Genomic DNA, 25507 nt, shown 5'->3' with positions numbered 1-25507 from the left:
CATTCAAAGTATGTATTTCAGTTCCATCCAGTTGAGGATCGTATTCATCACGCCGGTATGGACGGTTTGTTGAGGAACTGTGCTACTGGCTGTCGTGTCGATGAGGCCTTCACAGTGGATGATCTAGTCGACTCGATCTCTGCTGATACTTCAGGGCTGCTTTGTGGTCGTGTCCAACTGAGGATCGTATTCATCACGCCGGTATGGTCGGTTTGTTGCACAGCACACATTTCCACTGTCTTTTGGACCAGATGAGCTCGGTCTCAGAGAACTTGTTGGCATCTCTGCATAGAAGCAATGTATAGCTTTCTCCTTGCTTAACAGAGATTCAAGTTGCATGTCTTGATGCAGCGGAAGACTGTGTTAAGTAACAAAGGTTTCCTGACTTGCCCTACAGGGACTGAGATTTCTCTGGATTCCCTGAATCTTTTCACAATATTATCACTGTAGATGAAAAACCAAATTTGTCTGCAATCTTGAAGCAATTGAGAAATCAGAATTGTTTGCCAATTCTCAAATATGGCAAAAAGTGGCGAGTCATCTTTGTTTGGAAAGATTGATGGTTTGGAGGATGCACCTTTGTATATCACGAACACACTTACCTACTACCAATTCACCTGCTTATTGTGGGCCGTTTCAAAACAGATTCAATTTGGATATTGGATATTTGGATAATCTTTTCACCTTTATTTTGCTTCGGTCTTAAATTTTACAAAATGTCCCAACTTTTCTGGAAATGGGGTTGTAGATTGCACAGCTTAAACAAACCTCTCAGTTAAGAAACACTTATTTCCGCAATAAGAACAAGAAAAATAAACATTCTTGCTTATTCGTATGGTTGAATTGGATCGTAAAAGGTCAGCAGCAAAGATGTTGGTTAATAAAGTGAATATATTTTGTTATTTGACATTTAATTATTCCAGGATTGTGTAATATTCTGAGTTTGCATTTAACCGTTTTTATTCATTTTGAGGAATACTACAATAACCATCATGTTTACACAGCGCACACAACGCCTCTGCATTTACTCACGATTTCTCTCAACATGAAGAAAGGAGAGCTGTCAGTCAATAAATGAAAAAACAAAGTAACTTGCATTATTATTTGAAAAAAGTAATCCAGGGAGTTTGTTGTAAATTTGAAAGTAAAATAATGTGTTACTTTACTAGTTACTTAAAAAAGTAATCTAATAACTTAACTCGTGTCACTTATAATGCGTTACCCCCAACACTTATATCACTTGACATTTTTTCAGTCAGTAATTGTCATCTGTAGGTTTTGATTATACTCTTGTTATTAATTTAAACTCACCTCTCCATTGTCCAGGACAGCCATAGAGCAGAGCTGTCCACAGGCGATGTTGACCACCACCTTGTTCTGCAGGCAGCTGCTGACCCTGCGTGGGGTGGGCTGGTTGGCCGTGGATCCGGAGCCCACCTGCCCGGAGTTGTTGTAGCCCCAGGCAAACACCTGAGCGCAAGAGACGACAGGAATTTTGAAAAAAAGTTTTGAAAACTGAAAATAATTATTAAAGGTACAAAATGTAAGAATTTTACAGTAAAATATCCAAAAAACTCTAGGCCAGTGTTATATATTTTGTTCAGTTGAATACTTACAATATCCCAAATGTTTGCAACTATTTGTAAATCGTGGGAAAATTGCAATTTTAACCAAGGCTCCGGGACGTGTGAGGAGTCGCCTGTCAATTGCGTCATACCCGTATTACCCTTGGTTTCCGGTTTTATTTTGTAGAAACCATGGAAACACCAAAGACGCTTTAATGTTTACATGTTTTAATAGACAAGGGAACAACTGTTTTGATATATTTATAGGCAGAAAACTAAATATTGTTATATAGCTCAACACGTTTAGTCTTGTTTAAATCTAATTTTCTTTACCATGCTTTACCATGCCTCAGAGAAAAACACTATTTTGTCAAGTAGCTAACATAGCATAATCAGATGCAGCTTTATTTTTAGTAACAGTAATACAGAATTTTCTCCATCATACAATGCGTCTTTAAATTAATTGCATGCCATTTATCAACACAAGCCATCCAGCATTTATGATATTCTAAAATCGATCTATCTTACTGCAGTGTGTAACAGTGTCTCACAGCAGCCGCCGAGCAAACACACAGAGTAAAACTATAACATCATTTTCAACACACTCAAATGTATCTAACATGATAAACAGAGCTGCGTTACCTCATACTCATGACCGAAAAAGCACAAGCGGCACCGGCGACTGTGCATAATAAAAGTTCCACTGCTCACGGCGTGTGTTGCAGTCTAGCTGCAGCTCCCACAACACTCAGTCCTGCTGTGCCTTATATAGTACAGTAACGTTAACAATCGCATCCATGAGCATGATTTCACCCCTCAGTCCTATCTCGATTTATTTCCACCGGCTGTGATGAGAAGACCACATGTCCCAAGATTCCGCACTCAAACTTAGCATCATCAAGCTACGCCTTTGTTTTGAATAGGTCTCTAGCGACCTCTAGCGTGCAGAAAATATTACATATTGCAGCTTTAAAGTAAATGATAGGCTATAAAAAAGAAAGAACTAATGAAATAATGTGAATGCAGACACCTGTAAATATGCATATCATCGCTGTGGGTTTTGCAAATATTTAACCTATGAAAAGTATTAAAAAGAACTTGCGTCTAAACCTTGTAACCACTGAATCCTCAAACTGTTAGTCAAACCTCGTAATTCCACCTCTATCATGAATGAAGTGCCATTTTGGAGCGTCTCTGCTTGTTTGCAATGCAAGGGTAAATAAAGAACTGGTTGTTTGAATGAGTACTGCATTTTCCTTACTCAAGAAACACTATATATATTATATAATCAGTGCATTAGATATATAATCTTATTTCAAACTGAAAACAAGTAAAATAATCTTGTTTTCGGTTTGAAATAAGATTCTTTAAATAATAATAATAATATTATTTTTCTTGCTTTTGACTTATTTTTTCTGAAAACAAGACAATTTTTACTTTTAATTTTAATTTTTAAAGAATTTTTAGATATTTGGACTAGAAATAAGACAAAAACTCTAAGAAAAGCATTTTTTGCAGTGCATGAATTATGGTGACAGAGGCAGGTCTGGATGGCATGTTTTTAATGACTACATGCTTTTATTGTTAACTTTGTGTAAAAGGCACATTCGTGAACAGTGTGTTATTGTTGTCTCCTGCAGTTTTATCCCATCTCTACATTAGACTCCTTCAGAAATGCCTTAAGCAACTATGGCTTCTTGCAGAGACACTCAGTTTTGAAGTTCAGCCAACTGTGAAGATGCACAGCTGCTCCGTCATTACCATGAAAGCATCCTGATTAATGTCTTGTTAGAGCTAGTAATTTTCACGAAGAGTGAATTCTTGTGAATTTTTCCATACCTGTATCTCCATGGAAAAATGTTTCTTTGGAAATGCACCAACACGAATTATTTTGGAATCATGGAATCAAGTGCGAACGGGTTTAATCACCCATTTACGTCAATGTTCATATATGAATGAAGTATTCGATCTGAGAGTTGACTATTTTTAGTTGAATACTCAAGCAAATTATCTTTTATTAACTTAAATTTTTGAAATTTTGTTTTTCCATTTTTCACATTATATGAAAAAACTGAAGTAGTAAGTAAAAAAAAAAATTAAAGGCCAATTCACACTGCACTGACAGACGCTGACCAACATGGACAATCACAAGATTACAGTATGACACTTCTCAGACATTTCATGACCTGACAAGAGCCGATTTAACATGTTCAAATGATGGAAACAAGCTCCGAGTCTCTGACAGATGATCACTGATTAAACAAATCCCAACAAGTGTCTGACACTGTCCGATGGTGCAGTGAGAATTGGCCTTAACAGAACAGCGGTTTTGCATTGTTAAAGGTGCCACAGAATGGAAAATTGAATTTACCTTGGCATAGTTGAATAACAAGAGTTCAGTACATGGAAATGACATACAGTGAGTCTCAAACACCATTGTTTCCTCCTTCTTATGTAAATCTCATTTGTTTAAAAGACCTCCGAAGAACAGGCGAATCTCAACATAACACCGGCTGTTACGTAACAGTCGGGATCATTAATATGTACGCCCCTAATATTTGCATATGCCAGCTCATGTTCAAGGCATTACACAAGGGCAGGACGTCTGGATGTGCACAGCAGAATCATCAGACTAGGTAAGCAAGCAAAGACAATAGTGAAAAATGGCAGATGGAGTAATAATAACTGACATGATCCATGATAACATGATATTTTTAGTGATATTTGTAAATTGTCTTTCTAAATGTTTCATTAGCATGTTGCTAATGTACTGTTAAATGTGGTTAAAGTTACCATTGTTTATTACTGTATTCATAGAGACAAGAGCCGTTGCTATTTTCATTTTTAAATACTTGCAGTCTGTATAATGCATAAACACAACTTCATTCTTTATAAATCTCTCCAACAGTGTAGCATTAGCCCATTAGCCACGCAGCATACTATCAAACTCATTCGGAATCAAATGTATGCAGCATGCATGACGAACACTTTGTAAAGATCCATTTTGAGGGTTATATTAGCTGTGTGAACTTTGTTTATGCAATATATTAGAGTCGCGAGCTCGGGGGGAGGGGAGCGTGAGCATTTAAAGGGGCAGCAGCCTGAATCGCCGCATTTCTAATGAAAGTTTTTGGAAGTTCGAAACGGCTTCGAAACTTTCAGGAAAAGTTCGCTTCAGGTGCAAAACACCTTCATGCCACCATTGGTCAGTGACGATAACATAACAGGAGGTATGCGCTGAGGCTCCGCCTTCATTCGTGTGGAAGTCTTCTCTGACTCATTTGATCTGTTGAGTTTGTTGAGGTAAGATCTCCGTGAGTGAAAACATAGCCGATAGCCGTTTTATAGTAGAAAATGACACTTTTTTTGATACTGTAAAGCTGCTTGATTTTAAGCAATCTATTGAATAAACATCTATTCTATATGCTCTATAAATAAACAATGTGACTGGAATGCTAATTTGCAGAGCTCATGCTAACATACCCATGTTATGATCAGATGCTTTTCTTATGCTTTATATAAAAAATGCTTGCTGTTATTTAATTTTTGTTGTGTTAATTTTGTTACTGAGAAGAAAGTGTACAGCACGTATTTACATATTCATCTAACCATTGCTCTCAGCAGTGTGGGCGGCGTCAGAAGTTCGATTACAATATATCGCAGCTCATGCATTTCGAACTTCGTTTTACTCCTAAACGAAGAACGAAAAAGAACTTTGTTTGAAGTATATCGGGGCCTTTACGTTGAAGATTTTCTGTTGCTGTTATATCCGAGTTCTAGATTCCTGTTTCCTGTATTTCTAGTAGTTCTCATTTGATTACTGATTAGTTCATCTCCTGTTTCTACTTTAGTTAATTTCCTTGTGTATACATAAGCCTCGTTCAGACTGTCAGGCCAAATCCGATTTTTGTGCATAATATGATTGAAATCTGATCAGATTTAATAAGTGTGAAAAGAGAAAAAAAATAAAATAAAAAAATAAAAAAAATAATCACATTCATATGTGGTTTGAAATCCTATCCACCTTATTCCTACGCCCCATGACGCTTTGCGCAAATTATGGGTGTAACTTCCGTTAAGCTGTAAACAGTCAGTGAAAGGCTCGCTCTATGAACGCAATAATACATTTTTTTTTAAAAACTGGGTACAATGAGATGACATTATTCTACTCACCCTTCAACAGATGAACATTAAAAGGACAAAAAGCGTGATTCTTTCCACAGCAATAACGGAGTGATATATATATATATATATATATATATATATATATATATATATATATATATATATATATCTGTATTATGTAATATACGTTGCCTTAATAAAAAAATATTCATGAACTTCAGCATTGCGTGATACTATTTCAAAGTGATTTCCATCATTTTTACAGATAATAAATTGTATTTACCTGTGAAAACAAACCTGGAAAGAGACGCGAGGCTTTGAGGAGAAAAACGATAGATTCTTTGTGCATTCCAGTGAATTATTATATCGTAAATTATTTCGGGAGAACAGACCACAAATGTTTAGTATATGTTGTCCTTTTTCATACTATTACAGCGGAATGCAAAGGGACAAAAGAAAATAATCACGAGGATAGAAAGCAGTGACTAAAAAGAGCTCTTGCCATAGATATTCTTGTTATAACATGTCACGTTAAAATACCAAGCGTTACATTATTCTCATGATGTCTGAAAATAAAACATGAAAGAAAAATGGACAGCTCATTCAGTCAAACTGACAGATAAGCTTTATTTGTAGGCCAACCTTATGATTTGAAAAGTTTTGTTTCAGTCTTTTTAAATGGAAGTTCTCCAAACCGGAAGTGCAACCCACAATTTGAAACGCAGTAGGCTAGTCCGGAATAAGGTCGATATAAATTGCACTTCTAGAAATCTGTTTTGGTCTGATCGCTTTGATCGGATTTTGCATGGTTTATGTGAATTTCTCCTAAAAGCAAGCGCAAGTTGAAAGCCATCGGTATGGAGTTAGGCTGTGCCACACGAACACCTTCTGCAGTGAAAACCCAGCGCTGGTTGCCTCACATTTACCGGGCCCTTTCTGTTTTTCATGCATCTGATGTCACTACAGGCCAGGGTCAATATACAGCTGTGCACCTCCACATACAACACCTTGCTGCCTCATCCAAAAATACTGAAATAAAAGGAAGAGCAAAACACATCTCACAACAAATGGAAAAGTTGCCTTTTGTAGTGTTTTGTCACTTTCTCCATGACCTGTATGGAGAAATGTTGAAGTCTTATGCTTTAGAAGAACTGTTATTCTTCCTCAGGCTAAAGCAGCTATTGATTCCTGTGTTTGTACAATCAAGGGAATGAAGGACAAACCAGTGAGAAATGGAAAGTTGGAGGAATCTCTCAATTACATAAACTTAAATTCAGTTTCTCAGCATGAAAATGTGGTGGAGCAGGACAAAGCTCAAAGAGAAAAAGAAGGCGGCAGAAAGGGGGTCGCACACCGGACGCGAAGCTCGGCGCCGCGCCGCGCAGCGCCACGCCGCGTCTCAGGTATCTCACACCGGACGCGCACATTCTATACGCGCAAGCTCAATTTTGAATCGGCTTCTGACAGAAGAGCTGCACGATGAGTTCTTACTTTATTTATTATTTATTTTTTTATTTGAATTGAATGATAGCTGACTTTTGAAGGTTCATTAATGAAGATCACATTATGTCTGTTATTGTTTTGTTGTATCGGTTGTCTAGGCAACTGTTACATTGTAGCAATATTATTTAACTAACATTAACTAGCTAGTCCGAGTAAAAACGTTAGCAAAACAAGTTATTTCGGTAACACTTTACAATAAAGTTTCATTTGTTATCATAGTTAATGTATTAGGTTAACTAACATGAACTATGAGCATTTGTTACAGTATTTATTAAGCTTTGTTAACTTAATGTTAGTTAAAAAACAGTTAGTTAAAAGCATGTTAGTTCAGTGCATTAACTAATGTTAAATACAACTTTGATTTTAATAATGTATTAGTAAATGTTGTAATTAACTTAAACAAAGATTAATAAAGGCTGTATAAGTGCAGTTCATTATTAGTTCAACTAATGTATTATAATATATAATATATTTAATATTTCGTATTTTGTGGGGATTTCACAGTACTAAAAAATATTAACTTCTAAATTATGCAGTATTCAACAGACATAATTACATTATATTATATATTTATCCAATGTAGACTATGAAGGTTTTTGAATGCCCTGTTTTTTATGTCCTCCTCAAACAGATCAAATATTGACGGACAACAAAAAAACTGCTGCACTGCTACTTTTACGTCGAAGACTGAAAAATAGAGGCAATCGAATTTGCCTGTGCTTTGTTATTTCGCATCACTGAGGTTAGTGTATGGAAAAATGGCACAAAAGAGCAAAATAATATATTAGAAAGGGCTACGTTTATTATACATTTTCCCCAAATATGTTTAGACCTTACTCAAGCTGTTGAACTCAGAATGTAAAACAAGTGTATCTTGTAGCACAGGGTGAAATCAGTATGTACATTGACGATTTGAGGGAAATATAATATAAATTTAATATAAAACCTTGAAATGGCGCTCTGTGGCGCGGCGCGATTTTGAACAACTTCCTGAGTCGTAGCTGGGCGCCGCGGACAGGCGCCGAATGTCGCCGCCGGTGTGCGTACTCTCATAGAAAACAATGTGTTCTAATTTTAAAGACGTGGCGCGGCGCTGCGCGGCGCCGAGCTTCGCGTCCGGTGTGCGACCCCCTGAAGAAAGCGGCCTCATCTGCCTACACGGGCATTTCCTTTCAAAAAATAACACTAAAAGGCTTTAATCTCCCAGGTTTCAGTCAAGAACTAAACCACCTCATTGGCAAAACTGTAGACATTACAGTTAAGGAACTTGAAAGGAGGTTTGAAATGATGAGAGACAACACACAGCACAAAAACACAAAAAGGGCAGTGTTTTTACCCACATCAATTCGAAAAAATGCATCAAGCTTACTCAGATTCATGTACATTGTTTAGAGGCACACTAAGGACTAATTCTGGAAGAATTTACCTCAGAGGAAGAGTGCGACTTTCAGTTTCATTTCGATGATCGACTTTATCAAGCCGATGATTGTGAATGATTTTATATTTAAGTTCTTTATTCTAATCGCGATATAGTGTCTGTGAATATTAAACTGCAAAAAGACTTTAAATATGAATCCTGCATGTTCTGTGTGTCTCTGTGTGAATGAATGGGGCAGACATGCAGTTTTGTTTAAGCTATTACACATTACATTAGTAAACATGCCATATTGGCTTTTCCCAAACTATATTGCTATACTGAGATGAGCGAAATCGACTGAAACACGTAATAAATATTGAAATAAATTGTGTTATCAATGTATTAAACTGCACATTAACATTTATAGGCTATAATAAAACAAATACGACACATAAAATGTCATAGAGGTAATATGAATGTTCAGACAAGAAATGTTTTACCCGTTTTGGACAAATTATGAATGTGTTTACTGTGAAATAGCCTAGCGCCACATCAATGAAGCTTTTGCTCAGAATGAATGATGAAAATTCAGCTTTGCATCACAGAAGTAAATTATATTTTAAAGTATATTAAAACAGAAAACCATTATTTTAAATTGTAATAATATTTCACAATATTGCTGTTTTTTCCTGTATTTTTGATCAAATAAATTGAGCTTGATGAGCATGAAACTTCTTTTTAAAAATATTAAAATAGTAATGTGCCCAATCTTTTTACCGGTACTGTATATATTTTAAAATTTAATAAGCCTATACAAAATTTCCTTCACATAATGTGCAATAATACGTGCACGCATGAAATCACAAAAATCATGTTTTCTATTATGAGTGGACATTATATTAACGTTAACACATGATCCTTGCTATGATCCTGTTATCAGCATGCTCACAGAGGGTTTTTTCTTTTATCTCACAGATTTGAGAATCATAGTGACCAGATATTGGCACACATTGGACATTCTGCATGAATATGATAGTGAGATCATTGACTGGAAGCAGGAAAGTTTTTTTCTCCCGTGCATGGAAACACAAAAAAACTTGGAAATGCCAGGTAAGTGATGTTCACATATCTTTGAACAAGATTTATTTCCAGGTATAACGGTGTACTCAAAGTGTGCCTTTGACTCTTATTTATATTATTAACTCCATTCTAAATAAACTACAAAAAAAAACTATTTTGTCCTCATGCTCTTTCTTGTAATCTCCCCTCTCACACCGGACTGAAAGGCTCATTATGCAGCTCATTATGCGGGTCATTGTCTTTAGAGATGCACCGATTGCAATTTTCTTGGCCGATTCCAATTTCCGATTTTTTGTTAGTGAGATCGACCGATACCGATTTTTGCCGATTCCGATTTTCTTTCTAAGAACTATAATTGACAACATATACAAACAAAAATCTACTTTTCTTCAATGCAAAGTTTTATTTTTTAAGGCGCTTATTTTGGTACTTGTGAGTCTGTTTGACTTCTATCTCTGTTTGAGACTGAGCGTGGCCTGTTCGCTTCACTAATATAGATCAGTGGAGCGCGCACTTTCGGTGTGACCGCGAAACCTGCGGGAATGCCTCCACGCATACTGTCTTGCTAAACAAAAAGTGTCTTACAAAATTTAAATCAATATATTTTTAATGTGAATGAGTAGGCAGGATGATTTTCACACATTTTAAAGCAAACATTCTAGGCTTCAACATTCAGTACTCAGACATCTTGTGGACATAATTATAATTGTGTTTTGTGGCCTTATTTCAGTGACCTAATTTTTTTGTTTTTTCAATAACCATGCATAAACATTATTCTCTCACAAAATACAAACATGTACCTTCGACTCTTTGAGCGAACTTCCGGTTCAACGCTGCTGCCTGCCTGCTGTCTGACCTACGCTCGGAGCTTCGTGGAGTTTATCCTAAATCCTTCTCTTTATTCCTATTCACATAATATAACTTTCTTATTTTTCACTAGATTACTTAACCTATTGCATAGTATTACTAAACGGAACGATTTATTACTAGCAATCCACCAACGTAATCACCTAGTGTTAGCCATAGCCTGCTAGCTACCGTCTACTTTCTTTTTTCCTCTAAACCAACCTTTCTTGTCGATTTAATGGCGGATTTATCAGATGTATGTTATTCTGATCTGTCCTCGCCAGATCGGGAAGCTGTGGAGACGTTGCTGCCCGGCATTCATCGATCCACCGCGAGGTACAGCGTCCCGCACATCACCCTTGCCCCAGGCACCGGCAAGCGACCGAGACATCCAGCCAGCGAGTCCCGTGTGCGTTGCAGTTTTTCGGACGGCGTTCATCAAACACACGGTCAGTCATGTCCGACGATTATCATGTGTATTAAATGCAACTCTTTCTGTCAGCAGTGAGCCTTACACATGTGATAAATGCAGGGATATTGTCAGGCTGACAGAGAGAATCTCAGAATTAGAGACACGCATCCAAACTTTAATTGAGGGTAGTGAGAATGAAAGGGCCTTAGATACTGCTTTGGATGCGACTAGCCTAGTAAACACTGCACATTCGGTTCCGGTTGTAGAAGCCATGCAGCAGGCTAACTGGGTGACTGTGAGGCGGCATAATGGCAAGAACAAACACCACTCTTCCGTTCCGATTAAAACATCAAACAGGTTCTCCCCACTCAGTGACGCACCCACTGAGAATCCTGTTGAAAGTGCCCTAGTTATTGGCGATTCTATTACACGGAACGTGAAAATAGAGACACCAGCCACCATAGTCACATGTTTGCCGGGGGCCAGAGCACCTGACATCAAAGCAAATTTAAAAGTGCTGGCTAATGCTAAACGTAAATATTCTAAAATCATTATCCACGTCGGCACAAATGATGTTCGACTTCGCCAGTCGGAGATCACTAAAATTAACATTAAAGAGGTGTGTGAACTCGCAAATTCAATGTCAGCAGAAGTAATTTGTTCTGGCCCTCTTCCTGTTCGTCGGAGTGATGAGATAGTTAGCAGGTTATCATCACTCAATGGCTGGCTGTCTAAGTGGTGTCCGCAGAATAATATAGGTTTCATAGACAATTGGAAAAGCTTTTGGGGCAGACCTGATCTGTTGAAAAGAGATGGTATTCATCCCTCCCGGGATGGTGCTGCTCTTCTCTCTAGAAATTTGGCAAATAGTCTTAGAGCTGAAACATGACAAACCAGGGCCCAGATCAGGACGCAGACAAACTGGCTAAACCGACCGTCTGCTAGCCGCCTCACGTCACAGAACTCAAATAATTCACAGCACATAGAAACTCTTTCACCTAGATATTATCACATAGAGACTGTGTCTGTACCTTGAACTAGTAAATACAAAAAACTTCCGAAACCTTTTAAGGGTAAAAATTTAATTGATGTTCAAAAAATGAAAATCACAGATAAATCAGATAAACAAATGATAAAGCTTGGGTTACTGAATATTAGATCTATTTCTTCAAAAGCACTTATTGTAAATGAAATTATCACAGACAATAAACTAGACTTGCTGTGTTTGACAGAAACCTGGCTAAAACCAGACGATTACATTACTTTAAATGAATCTAGTCCTCAAGGTTATGATTATCGACACAATCCTCGACAGAAAGGCAAAGGGGGAGGTGTTGCTGTAATTTATAGTAATATATTCAGAATCATTCAAAAGAATTTCAAATATAACTCCTTTGAAGTGATGGTGCTTTATGTAACATTATGTAAGTTGACATTTGTGCTGGCTACTGTATACAGGCCACCAGGACACCATACTGACTTTATCAAAGAATTTGCTGATTTTCTATCAGAGTTAGTACTGGCTGCGGATAAAGTCCTTGTTGTTGGTGATTTTAATATCCATGTAGATAATAATAAAGACGCATTTGGATTGGCATTTGCAGACATTTTAAACTCTATTGGAGTTAGACAACACGTGTCAGGACCCACTCATTGTCGTAATCATACCTTAGATCTAATACTGTCGCATGGAATTGATATTGATGCTGTTGAAATTCTACAGCAGAGCGATGATATATCAGATCATTATTTAGTCTCGTGTATAATACAATTAGCCAAGGCTACAAAACCACCACCCAGCCATAAATATTGTAGAACCATCACATCTACCACTAAAGATTGCTTTATAAATAATCTCCCCGAGCAGTTTCATCGCCTTAGTATACCTGACAACTTAGAAGAACTCGATGCTGCAACAGAAACTATTGGCTCTCTCTTTTCCAGCACATTAGATGCAGTCGCTCCTTTACGTCTAAAGAAGATTAAGGAAACTAATCCAACGCCGTGGTATGATGAGCACACTCGGGCTCTAAAACGAGCTGTTAGAAAAACTGAACGTAGTTGGAAGAAAACAAAACTAGAAGTTTTTCGCCTTTCGTGGAAAGAAAAAATGATTGAGTACAGAACGGCTATAAGAAATGCTAGATCTACTTATTTTTCAAATCTCTTAATAGAAAACAAACATAATCCTAGGTATTTATTTGACACAGTGGCTAAATTAACTAGAAACAGAGATTCAACTGCTGACGTTTCCATAGAGCACAGCAGTAATGACTTTATGAACTTCTTTACTTGCAAGATTGATAATATTAGAGAGAAAATTAAAAACATGCAACCGTCCACAGTTTCGCTTCAGACAGTGCACTGTAGTGTCCCTGAGGTAAAACTAGAATCATTCGCCGCTATAGGAGAGGAAGAATTATCTAAACTTATCAAATCATCAAAATCAACGACATGTATGTTAGACCCAATGCCGACTAAACTACTGAAAGAAATGCTTCCAGAGGTCGTAGGTCCACTTCTTGATATAATTAATTCATCCTTAACACTAGGATACGTGCCAAAAACCTTTAAGCAGGCTATTATTAAACCTCTTATTAAAAAACCTCAACTAGATCCGAGAGATTTAGTAAATTACAGGCCAATCTCGAATCTACCTTTTCTGTCAAAGATACTAGAAAAGGCAGTTTCAACACAACTGTGCTCCTTTTTAGAAAGAAATGGAATCTGTGAGGATTTCCAGTCAGGATTTAGACCATACCATAGTACTGAGACTGCTCTCGTTAGAGTTACAAACGATCTACTCTTATCATCCGATCGTGGCTGTATTTCTCTATTAGTGTTATTAGATCTCAGTGCTGCTTTTGACACTATCGATCACAACATTCTTTTAAAAAGACTTGAAAACTATATTGGCATTAGTGGAATTGCTTTGGCATGGTTCAAATCGTACTTATCTGACCGTTATCAGTCTGTAGTAGTTAATGAAGAGATGTCGTATCGATCACAAGTTCAATATGGAGTACCACAAGGCTCAGTACTAGGACCGTTGCTTTTCACTCTGTACATGCTGCCCTTAGGAGAGATAATTAGGAAGCATGGTGTTAGTTTTCACTGCTACGCTGATGATACTCAGCTCTATATTTCCTCGCGCCCTGACGAAACCTACAAATTCACAAAACTAACAGAATGCATAGCTGACATTAAAAACTGGATGACAAGAAATTTCTTATTATTAAATTCAGAAAAAACTGATATCCTAATCTTTGGACCAAAAACTTCCTCACGAAAAAACCTTGAATACTCCCTAACACTTGACGGGTGCTCCATTAAACCTTCGTCCTCAGTTAGGAACCTGGGTGTGCTCTTCGATACCAATCTTTCATTTGAAAGTCATGTTTCTAGTATCTGTAAAACCGCCTTCTTCCATCTAAAAAATATATCTAAATTACGACATATGCTCTCAATGACAAATGCGGAACAGTTGGTTCATGCATTCATGACCTCAAGACTAGATTATTGTAACGCTCTACTGGGTGGTTGTTCTGCTCGGCTTTTAAACAGACTACAGTTGGTCCAAAATGCGGCAGCTAGAGTTCTTACTAGAACCAGAAAGTATGACCATATTAGTCCAGTTCTGTCAACATTACATTGGCTCCCTATTAAACATCGTATAGATTTTAAAATCTTGCTACTTACTTATAAAGCTCTAAATGGTTTAGCTCCCCAGTACCTAAGTGAGCTCTTAATGCATTATAGTCCTTCACGTTTATTGCGATCTCAGAATTCAGACCAGTTGATAATACCCAGAATATCAAAATCAACTGAAGGCGGCAGATCCTTTTCCTATTTAGCACCTAAACTCTGGAACAATCTTCCTAGCATTGTTCGGGAAGCAGACACACTCTGTCAGTTTAAATCTAGACTAAAAACACATCTCTTTGCTCTTGCATACACATAACACATTATCAATACATTAACATTTTTCAAATCCGTTAAAGGATTGTTACGCTGCAATAATTAGGTCGGCCGGAACCGAGAACATTTCCTATAACACTAGATATACCTGTACATCAGAATAAGAATGGCATCTACGCTAATATCTGTCTCTCTGCTTATCCTGAGGTTTGCCGGGTGCTGGATCCAGGCCGTATCCAGATCAGATGGAGAACCTGTGTCTGGACCTGACTACAACGTAGCCCAGGAGACAATGGGCCTACAGATCCAGTTCTGGCTGCATCTATAATTCAGATTTTTAATCCCCGTATCCGCTTACATATATTTATATATAATCTATTTTTAATCTCTATAATAAAAATGTATAATTCAGATTTTGATCTCCATATCCATTTACATATATTATATATATCTTCCAAGGGTTTTTTCCCTCCTAGGACTTTTTTCCCAGTGTTAGCACGCTGGGTTTTTCTCCTAGGGGGTTTTTTCCACCCCTGGGAGTCAGCCGACATTGGCTTAATGTAGCACCATCTTGTATATGTTACATATTACCACGCTTGTTTGTACAGCTTATTTTTAACCACTTCCCTTTTTTCTGTGCTTCTATGTAAATATGTAAAGCTGCTTTGAAACAATTACCAATTGTAAAAGCGCTATATAAATAAATTTGACTGACTTACTGACTGACATACATGTTGGTCAAATATTATGGTAGTTGTGCTGAAAACAGTGTAATGACACTTTTGCCATTAATATGTTTATAAGCAACTGAAAAAAGCACAAATGTCAGGGCATGTCAAAACTTTTCCAGGGCCCCAAAAACCATCAGACCCCATAGGGTTAAAGGACTAAAATTGTCGTATAAAGGAATATTCAGTATAATGATAATAATACACCAGTACTGTTAGTACTAATAGTAAAGCTGTTGTAATAAAAATGGCACTAGATATTCTAGGTATGATATAAATGCCTATTCAGCATACCCCCAAACAGCATATTTTGTTTGTATCTACACATTTTATTTATTTACTTGTACTTTTTGACATCTCTTGTACAAACTCAAACTACTCTCTGGAAAAAAGTTCTCTAATATGGAAGCTTGTTTTTCGCCACGTAATTCAAATGTGATTTTTTTATCTCACAAATTCTGACTTTATTTCTCAGAATTCCAAAATAAAAGTCTGAATTGTGAGATATAAACTCAAGAAAAAAAGTCAGAGTTGTGAGATGAAAAAGTTGCAATTACCAATTTTATGTTTTATTCCGTGGTGGAAACAAGCCTCCATACTCTGGCGTGCATATTTACTATTGTGTAAAGCACTTTGGTCAACATGTGTTTGTTTTTACAAGTCCCACTCTAATCTGTCTTAAGATCTATTTCCTCATGTTTGTTTGATAAATCATAACCAGAATACAGCATATCTCTTTCTTACCTCTCCCTCTGTTGTGAGGGCTATGGTGTGGTGAGAGCCACAGGCCACCTCTGTCACCCTCTTGCTGATGAGGTTGGTGGAAACCAGGGCAGGAGTCAGGCCATGGTTGGTGGTGCCATTACCCAGCTGACTGTAGCCATTGTGACCCCAGGCAAAAACTTCTCCATCTACAGACACAAAGGACAAGATACAGACATGAGGATGAATCACTGGCTCAAGTCCTTTACAAGGAAACAAGGAGACACTTACCGGAAAAACAGATCTAGAATCTACTAAACAAGGCCACATAAAGACAAATATTGGCTTTTGTCGAGTAAATACAATTGAACTTCAACAGATGTCGCACATGATTTAATTAATGACTCGGGCCTAATGCTGACCATCTGAAAACATCTGTTGTGACTCAACTTTTACCTCATTGGAAATTTGATTTTGATCAGATATAAAAACATTCTGTTTTCCAAAACTCCACGTTGCGACGTGTAGAATATTTCTCACATTAAGTCACCAACAAATACAGCAAAATTAGACGGCATAAAGATTAAAGGGTTCCCCTAAGCCTTCCCTCTAAGTCAAATGTCAAACTCCCTGACTTTCACTGACTGAAAAAAAAAATTTCCATGACCTATAATGAACAGAAAAAAAGGCCTGTTGTGCAGAGCACTGAGCAGACAGAAATCAGCCACAGACAGTATTTTAAATCTATCCATTTGCAAGCTTTATTTACAAACCCGATTCCAAAAAAGTTGGGACACTGTACAAATTGTGAATAAAAAAGGAATGCAATAATTTACAAATCTCATAAACTTATATTTTATTCACAATAGAATATATATAACATATCAAATGTTGAAAAGTGAGACATTTTGAAATGTCATGCCAAATATTGGCTCATTTTGGATTTCATGAGAGCTACACATTCCAAAAAAGTTAGGTAGCAATAAGAGGCTGGAAAAGTTAAATGTACATATAAGGAACAGCTGGAGGACCAATTTGCAACTTATTAGGTTATTTGGCAAGATGGGCAGAGGATCACCAATTCCCCCAATGCTGCGGCGAAAACTAGTGGAGCAATATCAGAAAGGAGTTTCTCAGAAAAAAAAAAGTTATCATCATCTACAGTGCATAATATCATCCAAAGATTCAGAGAATCTGGAACAATCTCTGTGCGTAAGGGTCAAGGCCGGAAAACCATACTGGATGATCGTGATCTTTGGGCCCTTAGACGACACTGAATCACATACAGGAATGCTACTGTAATGGAAATCACAACATGGGCTCAGGAATACTTCCAGAAAGCATTGTCGGTGAACACAATCCACTGTGCCATTCGACGTTGCCGGCTAAAACTCTATAGGTCAAAAAAGAAGCCATATCTAAACATGATCCAGAAGCGCAGGCGTTTTCTCTGGGCCAAGGCTCATTTAAAATGGACTGTGGCAAAGTGGAAAACTGTTTTGTGGTCAGACGAATCAAAATTTGAAGTTCTTTTTGTAAAACTGGGACGCCTTGTCATCCGGACTAAAGAGGACAAGGACAACCCAAGTTTTTATCAGTGCTCAGTTCAGAAGCCTGCATCTCTGATGGTATGGGGTTGCATGAGTGCGTTTGACATGGGCAGCTTCCACATCTGGAAAGGCACCATCAATGCTGAAAGGTATATCCAAGTTCTAGAACAACATATGCTCCCATCCAGACGTCGCCTCTTTCAGGGAAGACCTTCTATTTTCCAACATGACAATGCCAGACCACATACTGCATCAATTACAACATCATGGCTGCGTAGAAGAAGGATCCAGGTACTGAAATGGCCAGCCTGCAGTCCAGGGGCACTATAATACACCCGGCGCAATGCGACGCAAGGCGCAGCGCAAGTGTGTTTGCTAGTTTGCGCCCGGCGCCGTTCACGTTTTCCCGTTCAGCGCCACGTCCTTAAATTAGTAAATGGATTTGCGCCAGTTAGTGCGCCCATGGGCGTGCTGATCTAAAAAAGAGGTGTGTTCAGGCGCATTGCCGGCGCATTGCTATTTTAAGGAGCTGAAAATAGACTGCGCCATAGACCAACTCAAACCTGGTCTAAAGTCTAAAGTCAATGGCGCAATATTTTTTGTTATTGCGCGTTGGTAGAAACTGCGCCTCTGGGCGCGTCCACAGTGCGCGCTGACTTTGCTTATTACACACAGGGATGCGCATCACACAAACATGCCAAATATTAAAAACAAAAGGATTACAGTGTAAAAGAATATTATTGTGTAGGCTACATAAATATAAAAATGTAATGATGAATAGTCATTGCGTGTATTAGCATTAGGCTACCTATTTTCAATTCAGCCTATTACTACTTATAATGATGAACGAAATTGGCTAATTAATTGAACAATCGTGCCAATACACACACATATATATTAACTGACTTTAACTTCGCGCACGAGCATATCGGTTTCTTCGCTTGAAAAGCGTTCAGCTTTTCTGCCAACAAATTCCGCCATGTAAATAGCAATCCGCCATGGCGCGAGCGCATCTCGCTCTTACAGGGAATGGGAGATGACACTCTGATTGGTTTATTGAACGTTACGCCCATTACTCATTAAGAGAATAGGGACAACCCATTTCAAAAATGCGCCCCAGCGCACGGACCGTTTTTCCGTCGTTAAAATAGCAAAAGTGGATTTGGACACGCCCTGAGTGCACCTGCGCCGTGCGCTTTACACTTTGCATTTAGATCGTTAAAATAGGGCCCCAGATCTTTCACCCATAGAAAATTTGCCGCATCATAAAGAGGAAGATGCAACAAAGAAGACCTAAGACAGTTGAGCAACAAGAAGCCTGTATTAGACAAAAATGGGACAACATTCCTATTCCTAAACTTGAGCAACTTGTCTCTTCAGTCCCCAGACCTTTGCAGACTGTTATAAAAAGAAGAGGGGATGCCACACAGTGGTAAACATGGCCTTGTCCCAAGTTTTTTGAGATGTGTTGATGCCTTGAAATGTAAAATCAACTTATTTTTCCTTTAAAATTATACATTTTCTCAGTTTGAACATTTGATATGTCATCTATGTTGTATTCTGAATAAAATACTGAAATTTGAAACTTCCACATCATTGCATTCTGTTTTTATTCACAATTTGTATTAGAGTCCCAACTTTTTGGGAATCAGGTTTGTACTTGTTCACAGACATTTTTAGTACAAAACTAAGTTAAACACTCACACACTACTTTGCACTTTGATATTTTTCTATTTCTACAAATATGAAAAAATATTTTTTTTGTATAAATAATACAAAATTAATTTATAGTTTTTATGGTTTCAGGGGTTAAACGCTCTGGAAGATTTTCTGTTTATCATCAAGTTCATCATTTAATCTTTTTATTTCTTCACATTTAGTTTTTGTAGACCGTCTTAGGCTGTTTGACACTAATCTATTTCTGTAAAATGGTTATGATTATTAACAGTTGTGGTCAGAATTATTGGCACTCTTGATAAATATGATCAAAGATGACTGTAAAAATAAATCTGCATTGTTTATCCTTTTGATCTTTAAAGGGATAGTTCACCCAAAAATGAAAATTAACCCATGATTTACTCACCCTCAAGCCATCCTAGATGTATATGACATTCTTCTTTCAGACATAATATATATATATAATCGTAGTTATATTAAACATTGTCCAGGGTAATCCATGTTTTATAATGGGAATGGATGGTGCCCCAAATTCTAAAAACAGAAAAAAATGCACTCATCCATTATAAAAGAAGTCCACACGGCTCCGGGGGGTTAATAAAGGCCTTCTGAAGTGAAGCAATGCATTTGTGTAAGAAAAATATCCATATTTCAAATTTTGTAAACTGTAATCTCTAGCTTCCGCTAACTACGCGCATTCACGAGAGAGTGGGACAGTTTATGACATAGGACAATGTTTAATATAACTACGATTATATTTGTCTGAAAGAAGAATGTCATATACATCTAGGATGGCTTGAGGGTGAGTAAATCATGGGCTAATTTTCATTTTTGGGTGAACTAACCCTTTAATTCATAAAATTAGCAAAAAATCTAACCTTTCTTTGAAGGAAAATAATTGAAAGTGGGGGGAAAATCATATTATGAAATAAATGTTTTTCTCCAAAACACATTGGCCACAGTTATTGGCACCCCTAGAATTTTAAGAGTTAAATATCTCTGAAGTACATTCCCATTCATATTTACATTTTTTAGCACACCAGGGTGATGAACATGAAGTTCCAGTTCCATAGGAGTATAAACATGATGAAGCACAAAGGCCAAATTCCCTTTGTGGGGATTGAATAAACACTAATCATTATTTAAAAAATGAATAATAATGAAACTATGATGTAAGCCATTACACTTCTATACATCCCTCTTGATGCTCACCAGCTCACCATGTTTTTTTGTTTTGCTTATAATCATTTCCAAAATCAGATCCACACCCACTTTCCCAAGGTATGTTTATATACATTTACTATCTTGACAAGCTAGTATAAATATCAAGGAACAAGACTCCATGTTACGTTCCACGCATGTTTTGTATTTTGTTTTTTGTTTTTTCCTCCCTCTCTTTTGTTACCTATCTGTCGAGTTATTTATGTTGGTCTTATTGGACGGGAAAACCATCAATCATCCTTGTGACGTCATGACGTTCTGACGTCGGGCTTCGGACCTCACTCACCTTTGTCGAGCCAGAGACAGCCAGCTAGCTAGCTAACGTGTCTTGGAACTGTTCATTTAGTCTGTAGTTTATCAAGATGGCACTTCTGTGAGTTGTTTGATGCACTCGTGTAATAGTTAACCTGATGGAGTTAGAGCGTGATACAAGTTTCACATGTTAATTGTATGTGCGCATTGTGAAGTCATTATCTGTTAACCACTTGATTCAGTCTTGATTGGCAAATAATGATCCCTTTATGTACAGCCCTACTCAGTGTTAATCTTAACCTCACTGACAATTGTTAATTCTGTATAGTGTGTGACGGCTCAAATTGGTAGCTAGTAATTTATGATTAGTTAGTGTGTGGGTGTTCGCCTCCATTGTATTTTGTTTATTTATGTAGTAGAGTTTAGTTAAGGCGTCGCATACACCGAAGTTTTCGGTTTTGTTTCTACATTTTATTTTTGGTAGTTAGTTTAGGGGCGTGGGCGCTAGTTAATGGGTTTTGATTATTATGATTATGTAGCGTATGCACACGTATCAGGATAATCAATAAACTTTGGAATGTTCAGAACGCTTTTAGCATGCTGGACTGGGTTGTAAAACCTCATCGCGGCTCTGAACAGGTCTGCCAAAGATGAGCCCACTTGACACTTTTGTGGACCTGCGAGGATAAACAGAAAGTGCAACTTCCTCACTTTGGTGACTTCAAAAGGTGCCAGATCCACATTCCAACACCCCACACACACAGGGACACACAAAACACACACACAGACACATACAGAAACACACAATCATACATTTTTAACTGTATATGTGAACTCTATGCTGGAATATATATATGATATATTTTAGAGCCTATGCATGTTTCCTAGTGTTTAAATGAGTTAAATACCACGCTTCCCAACCACGCGCGCAGCTGTTCCTTAATTTCTCTCTTCGCTAAGTTACTTAAGCTTAAACCTTTTTGAAAACCCCGCCGGAGAAACCCTCATCTTTCTACACACGGACTTGAACCATAAGCAAGTATTATGATTTATCTGAATTGGTCTAAACTGATTTCTGTGCTGGCTCTCTCCCAAAAAGGTTTTGTGTAATTTGCACTTTGATCTTTTCTTTCCATGTCTTTTCTTCATTTTCACTCGTGTATATATATGTGTATACTTCTGTATATATTTTAGACGTATAATCTCTAGTCGTAGCTGCATATATTAAACACTTAATTCATGCTCGATTGTTCTGTTGTTCTTTCAACTGAAGACCAAGTCACTTTAACGTTTTTCGATCGTTTTAGGCTTTGATGCTATAATAGGAATTTATTCTCATTGGCCAGAGAATAACTCCGTTCATAATATTCTATGAGAATTAACGGTTTGCTGGACAAGCTGGTAGTTTCTCTAAGTAATTATTAAACCAGAACTAATCATATATGTAATTGATTATAATTCGTTGTAATTGATTCACAATATATGTTTAATTCCCCGTTGGGTCGATACATGAATCATAATTTATTCATAACCTTATGAATTATTATATTCATATTTCATCCATAAATTGATTAATAACTGTACGAACCGCTACTTCGTTACAATTATTTCCTTTGTTTGGAGACATCCCCGTTTTTTCTTACTTTTATTGAGTTCATGTTTTTCTTGTATTGTCTAAATTCTCCCGTGTCAATAAACATCGGGTTATTTCTGCATCCCTTGTTGTCTGGTTTGTTCTCCCTCACACTGCAACAGCTGCATCTCACCTAAATGTTGTGTTCATTCCAGTTAACATCTTTAAGCACGTAACACTCCAGCTTACAAATGATAATATATGATCACTGTTTAATGGGCTGCACAGTTAAAATAAAATAATAATTGTTGATTATATCCCTTGATATTGCAATTGTGCCCTTTTAGCAGCATTAAAAAAGCAAATCTGTCCCCATTATAAACAACAAAGATTATCCCCTGGTTTCACAAACAAGGCTTAAGCTAGTCCTAAATTAAAATGCATGTTTGAACTGTTTCAACTGAAAGAAACTTGCTCTGAGATATCTCAAAATATGTCAGTGCCATTGTTTTGTCTCAAGATGCACATCAGTAATATTTTTTTAAGGCACGTTTATAAAAGTTACTTAAATGCCCCAATTAAACTAAGGCCTAATCCTGGCTTAGGCTAAGCCCTGCTCAATATGTCCCACTCTGTCTTTCTGCAATTTCAGTTGAAATTCTGTCAAAATATTGAATAATGTTGCACATTTCAAGGCACTTAAGTGGGCCTTTAACCCCCTTGAGCCAGTGGTCGCGCCGGCAATACCACCTTGCTTTTTTTCTTATCAGTATGAAAGTGACTCAAAATACTCTGTCAATTTTGCACATACAATTAAGAGTTATACTCCATTTTAATCTATGAAATATTTTAAAAACTAAATGTTGCGTTTTTTGCAAAATAAAGAAAACCAAAATGATGCATGATCTGTCATCTCCCTCTGAACGAAGTCCAATCTGATAGTTCTCAGAAAATTAACTGTAACTTAGTGAATACTAATCACACAAAAATTAGACTTATGTCTAAAGAAACATTGAAATGTCAGGTTTTAAATCGTTTAAGTCAAATCAAAAACAAATATTCTCTGTTTATGTAATCTGAATGAAAAGAGAGATATGTCAGACGTCCATGAGTCAGCTCATTATCCACTAATTCGGCCACGCCCACAGAGCGAGCGCTATTCAGACGCAAATTCTGAGGCAATACCATAGACTGTAAAAAAATATGGACGTAGCGTCCGTGACGTCACCCATAGAGTTCTGAACAGCAGTTTTGAAGCGAAAATGAGGCCGCGGCCATCTTAGCTGCGCGTCACCTCACGTCACTCCCGGATAACTGAAAATGGGCAAAGAGGCGGGGAGGTGGTTTGAGCTGATATGACTGGTTGCTGAAACCACGCCCGCCTAGCTCGACGTGACCATGTTAGCAAGCAAAGGAGCTATCTATCTATCTAGATACTATCTAAAATATTAATGAAGATAAGTTTTATCATCAGAACGTTCTAAAAGTTTACTGTCAATCTACGGTGTTTCTTTAAGATATAGATGCTCCAACACCAGTAGTGTTGGGTGTGCAAATAACAACATGGAAAATCAAATGGGACTTCATACCTTTATAATGAAATAGAGATCGCGAGATGAATCCAATCTGTGGCACTTGGATAAAATATGAGTGTCCATTGCAAAACAAAAAAACATTCACATTTCTTCTGAATGATCTGCTCTCTGTCATCGTTCTTCAAGAAAGGATGCAATCTGAGCAGCGTTTGTTGTAAAACTGTATACGATCGTATCTAACAAACAAATGAGCCGTGTCCAAAGTATATTTTTTTCAAAATAGTGCAGCAGTTTTAGTTATAATATCCAAGCAGTGCTGTCGGATTTTGATATCCTCCCGCCATTGTCATTGTAGTAAATCTCACAACCAAAACTTTCAGCCAATGCCACGATCCAACAACGTGTGTTCTGTGTCTCTTCCGCATGCATGCACATCTACACAGACACACATCAGTCTCGAATATTATGCAGCAAGCCATATTTTATAATTGTATAAAATAATCGAGAAAAAAAGCACAAAAACGGCTGAGATGCCAAATTCAGCGGCAGCTGAGGTAACATGACGGCTCACAGAGAGCAGTGCCAATCCACCTGTCACTCAAGTGACCACGCCCTTAATTATGCAGAACTTTAAGGCTTAATATAATTTAAACGGATAAGTTATAAAAAAATTCACCCCCCTCAGAGTTGTCATGAAGGGCAAAAATAGCAGTATAGACCAAAACCACAATTTGAACCAACTTGTAAACATGTTTTTTTTTCTGCTATAAACTTAACATGGGACTCTATGAGATTCTGCTCTCTTTTGGAGCCTGTCCCTAGCGGGCAGTCGATGAATCGCAGTTTAAGTTACTTCCGTATTGGCTTCACGAGAGAAAGGGGGAGGTTGCCGCTTGGGCAATACATGTATACATCGTCACAATCGTGTATTTATTATCTTCAAAAGTGTCTATTTGCATGTTATAGCCATGGTTAGCGATCTATGGAAGCCTCTGTAAGTTCATGGAATGTCACATGGTATGCCTGTTCTTCATTACGTGTCATTTGTGGACTAAATGTGCACAGAGCGCCCTCCGGCTGCAAGTATGAATTGAAAACACAGTATCCAGCGCTCATAGTGATGACAATAAATACTGAATAAATATTACTCCTCTGTCTAGAAAACTGACATAAACATATGAGAATCCATCAATATTTCTCCAAATGTGCATGCTTTTAAGCTAAAAGCCCTGATGGATGTTGTTTTGTCAAAGGTAACAACTCCGATTTTCATATTCATATTCAACTCCTGACGCATAGGCTATTCAAAAATTATGGTCACTATAAGAGTAAAACAGAGGTCAAAATGTGAAGCTTGATCTTTTTAATGATGTATAGTTTGTCAACTGCACATTAACATTTAGGCTATATAATATAACAAATATAATAGCCTATATAAAATCTCATAGAGGTACGAATGTTCA

At 37.4% G+C, this 25507-nt stretch overlaps 1 protein-coding gene across 3 annotated transcripts in view; it reads right to left on the bottom strand.

The window, feature by feature from the left end:
- The window catches only part of rcbtb2 (regulator of chromosome condensation (RCC1) and BTB (POZ) domain containing protein 2), a 51722-nt gene that overhangs the window by 18201 nt on the left and 8014 nt on the right, over positions 1 to 25507 (bottom strand). For all 3 annotated transcript variants that reach the window (XM_048159875.1, XM_048159877.1, XM_048159876.1), the window contains 2 exons: positions 16279 to 16445; positions 1312 to 1470 (listed from right to left, as the gene is read on the bottom strand). In XM_048159875.1, the coding sequence (XP_048015832.1) occupies positions 1312 to 1470; positions 16279 to 16445 (326 nt within the window). The remainder of the gene's footprint in view (positions 1 to 1311; positions 1471 to 16278; positions 16446 to 25507) is intronic.

The sequence above is a fragment of the Megalobrama amblycephala genome, linkage group LG16, assembly GCF_018812025.1.
Source record: "Megalobrama amblycephala isolate DHTTF-2021 linkage group LG16, ASM1881202v1, whole genome shotgun sequence".
Taxonomy (NCBI): domain Eukaryota; kingdom Metazoa; phylum Chordata; class Actinopteri; order Cypriniformes; family Xenocyprididae; genus Megalobrama; species Megalobrama amblycephala.
This window is presented reverse-complemented; position numbering and strand designations above follow the sequence as displayed.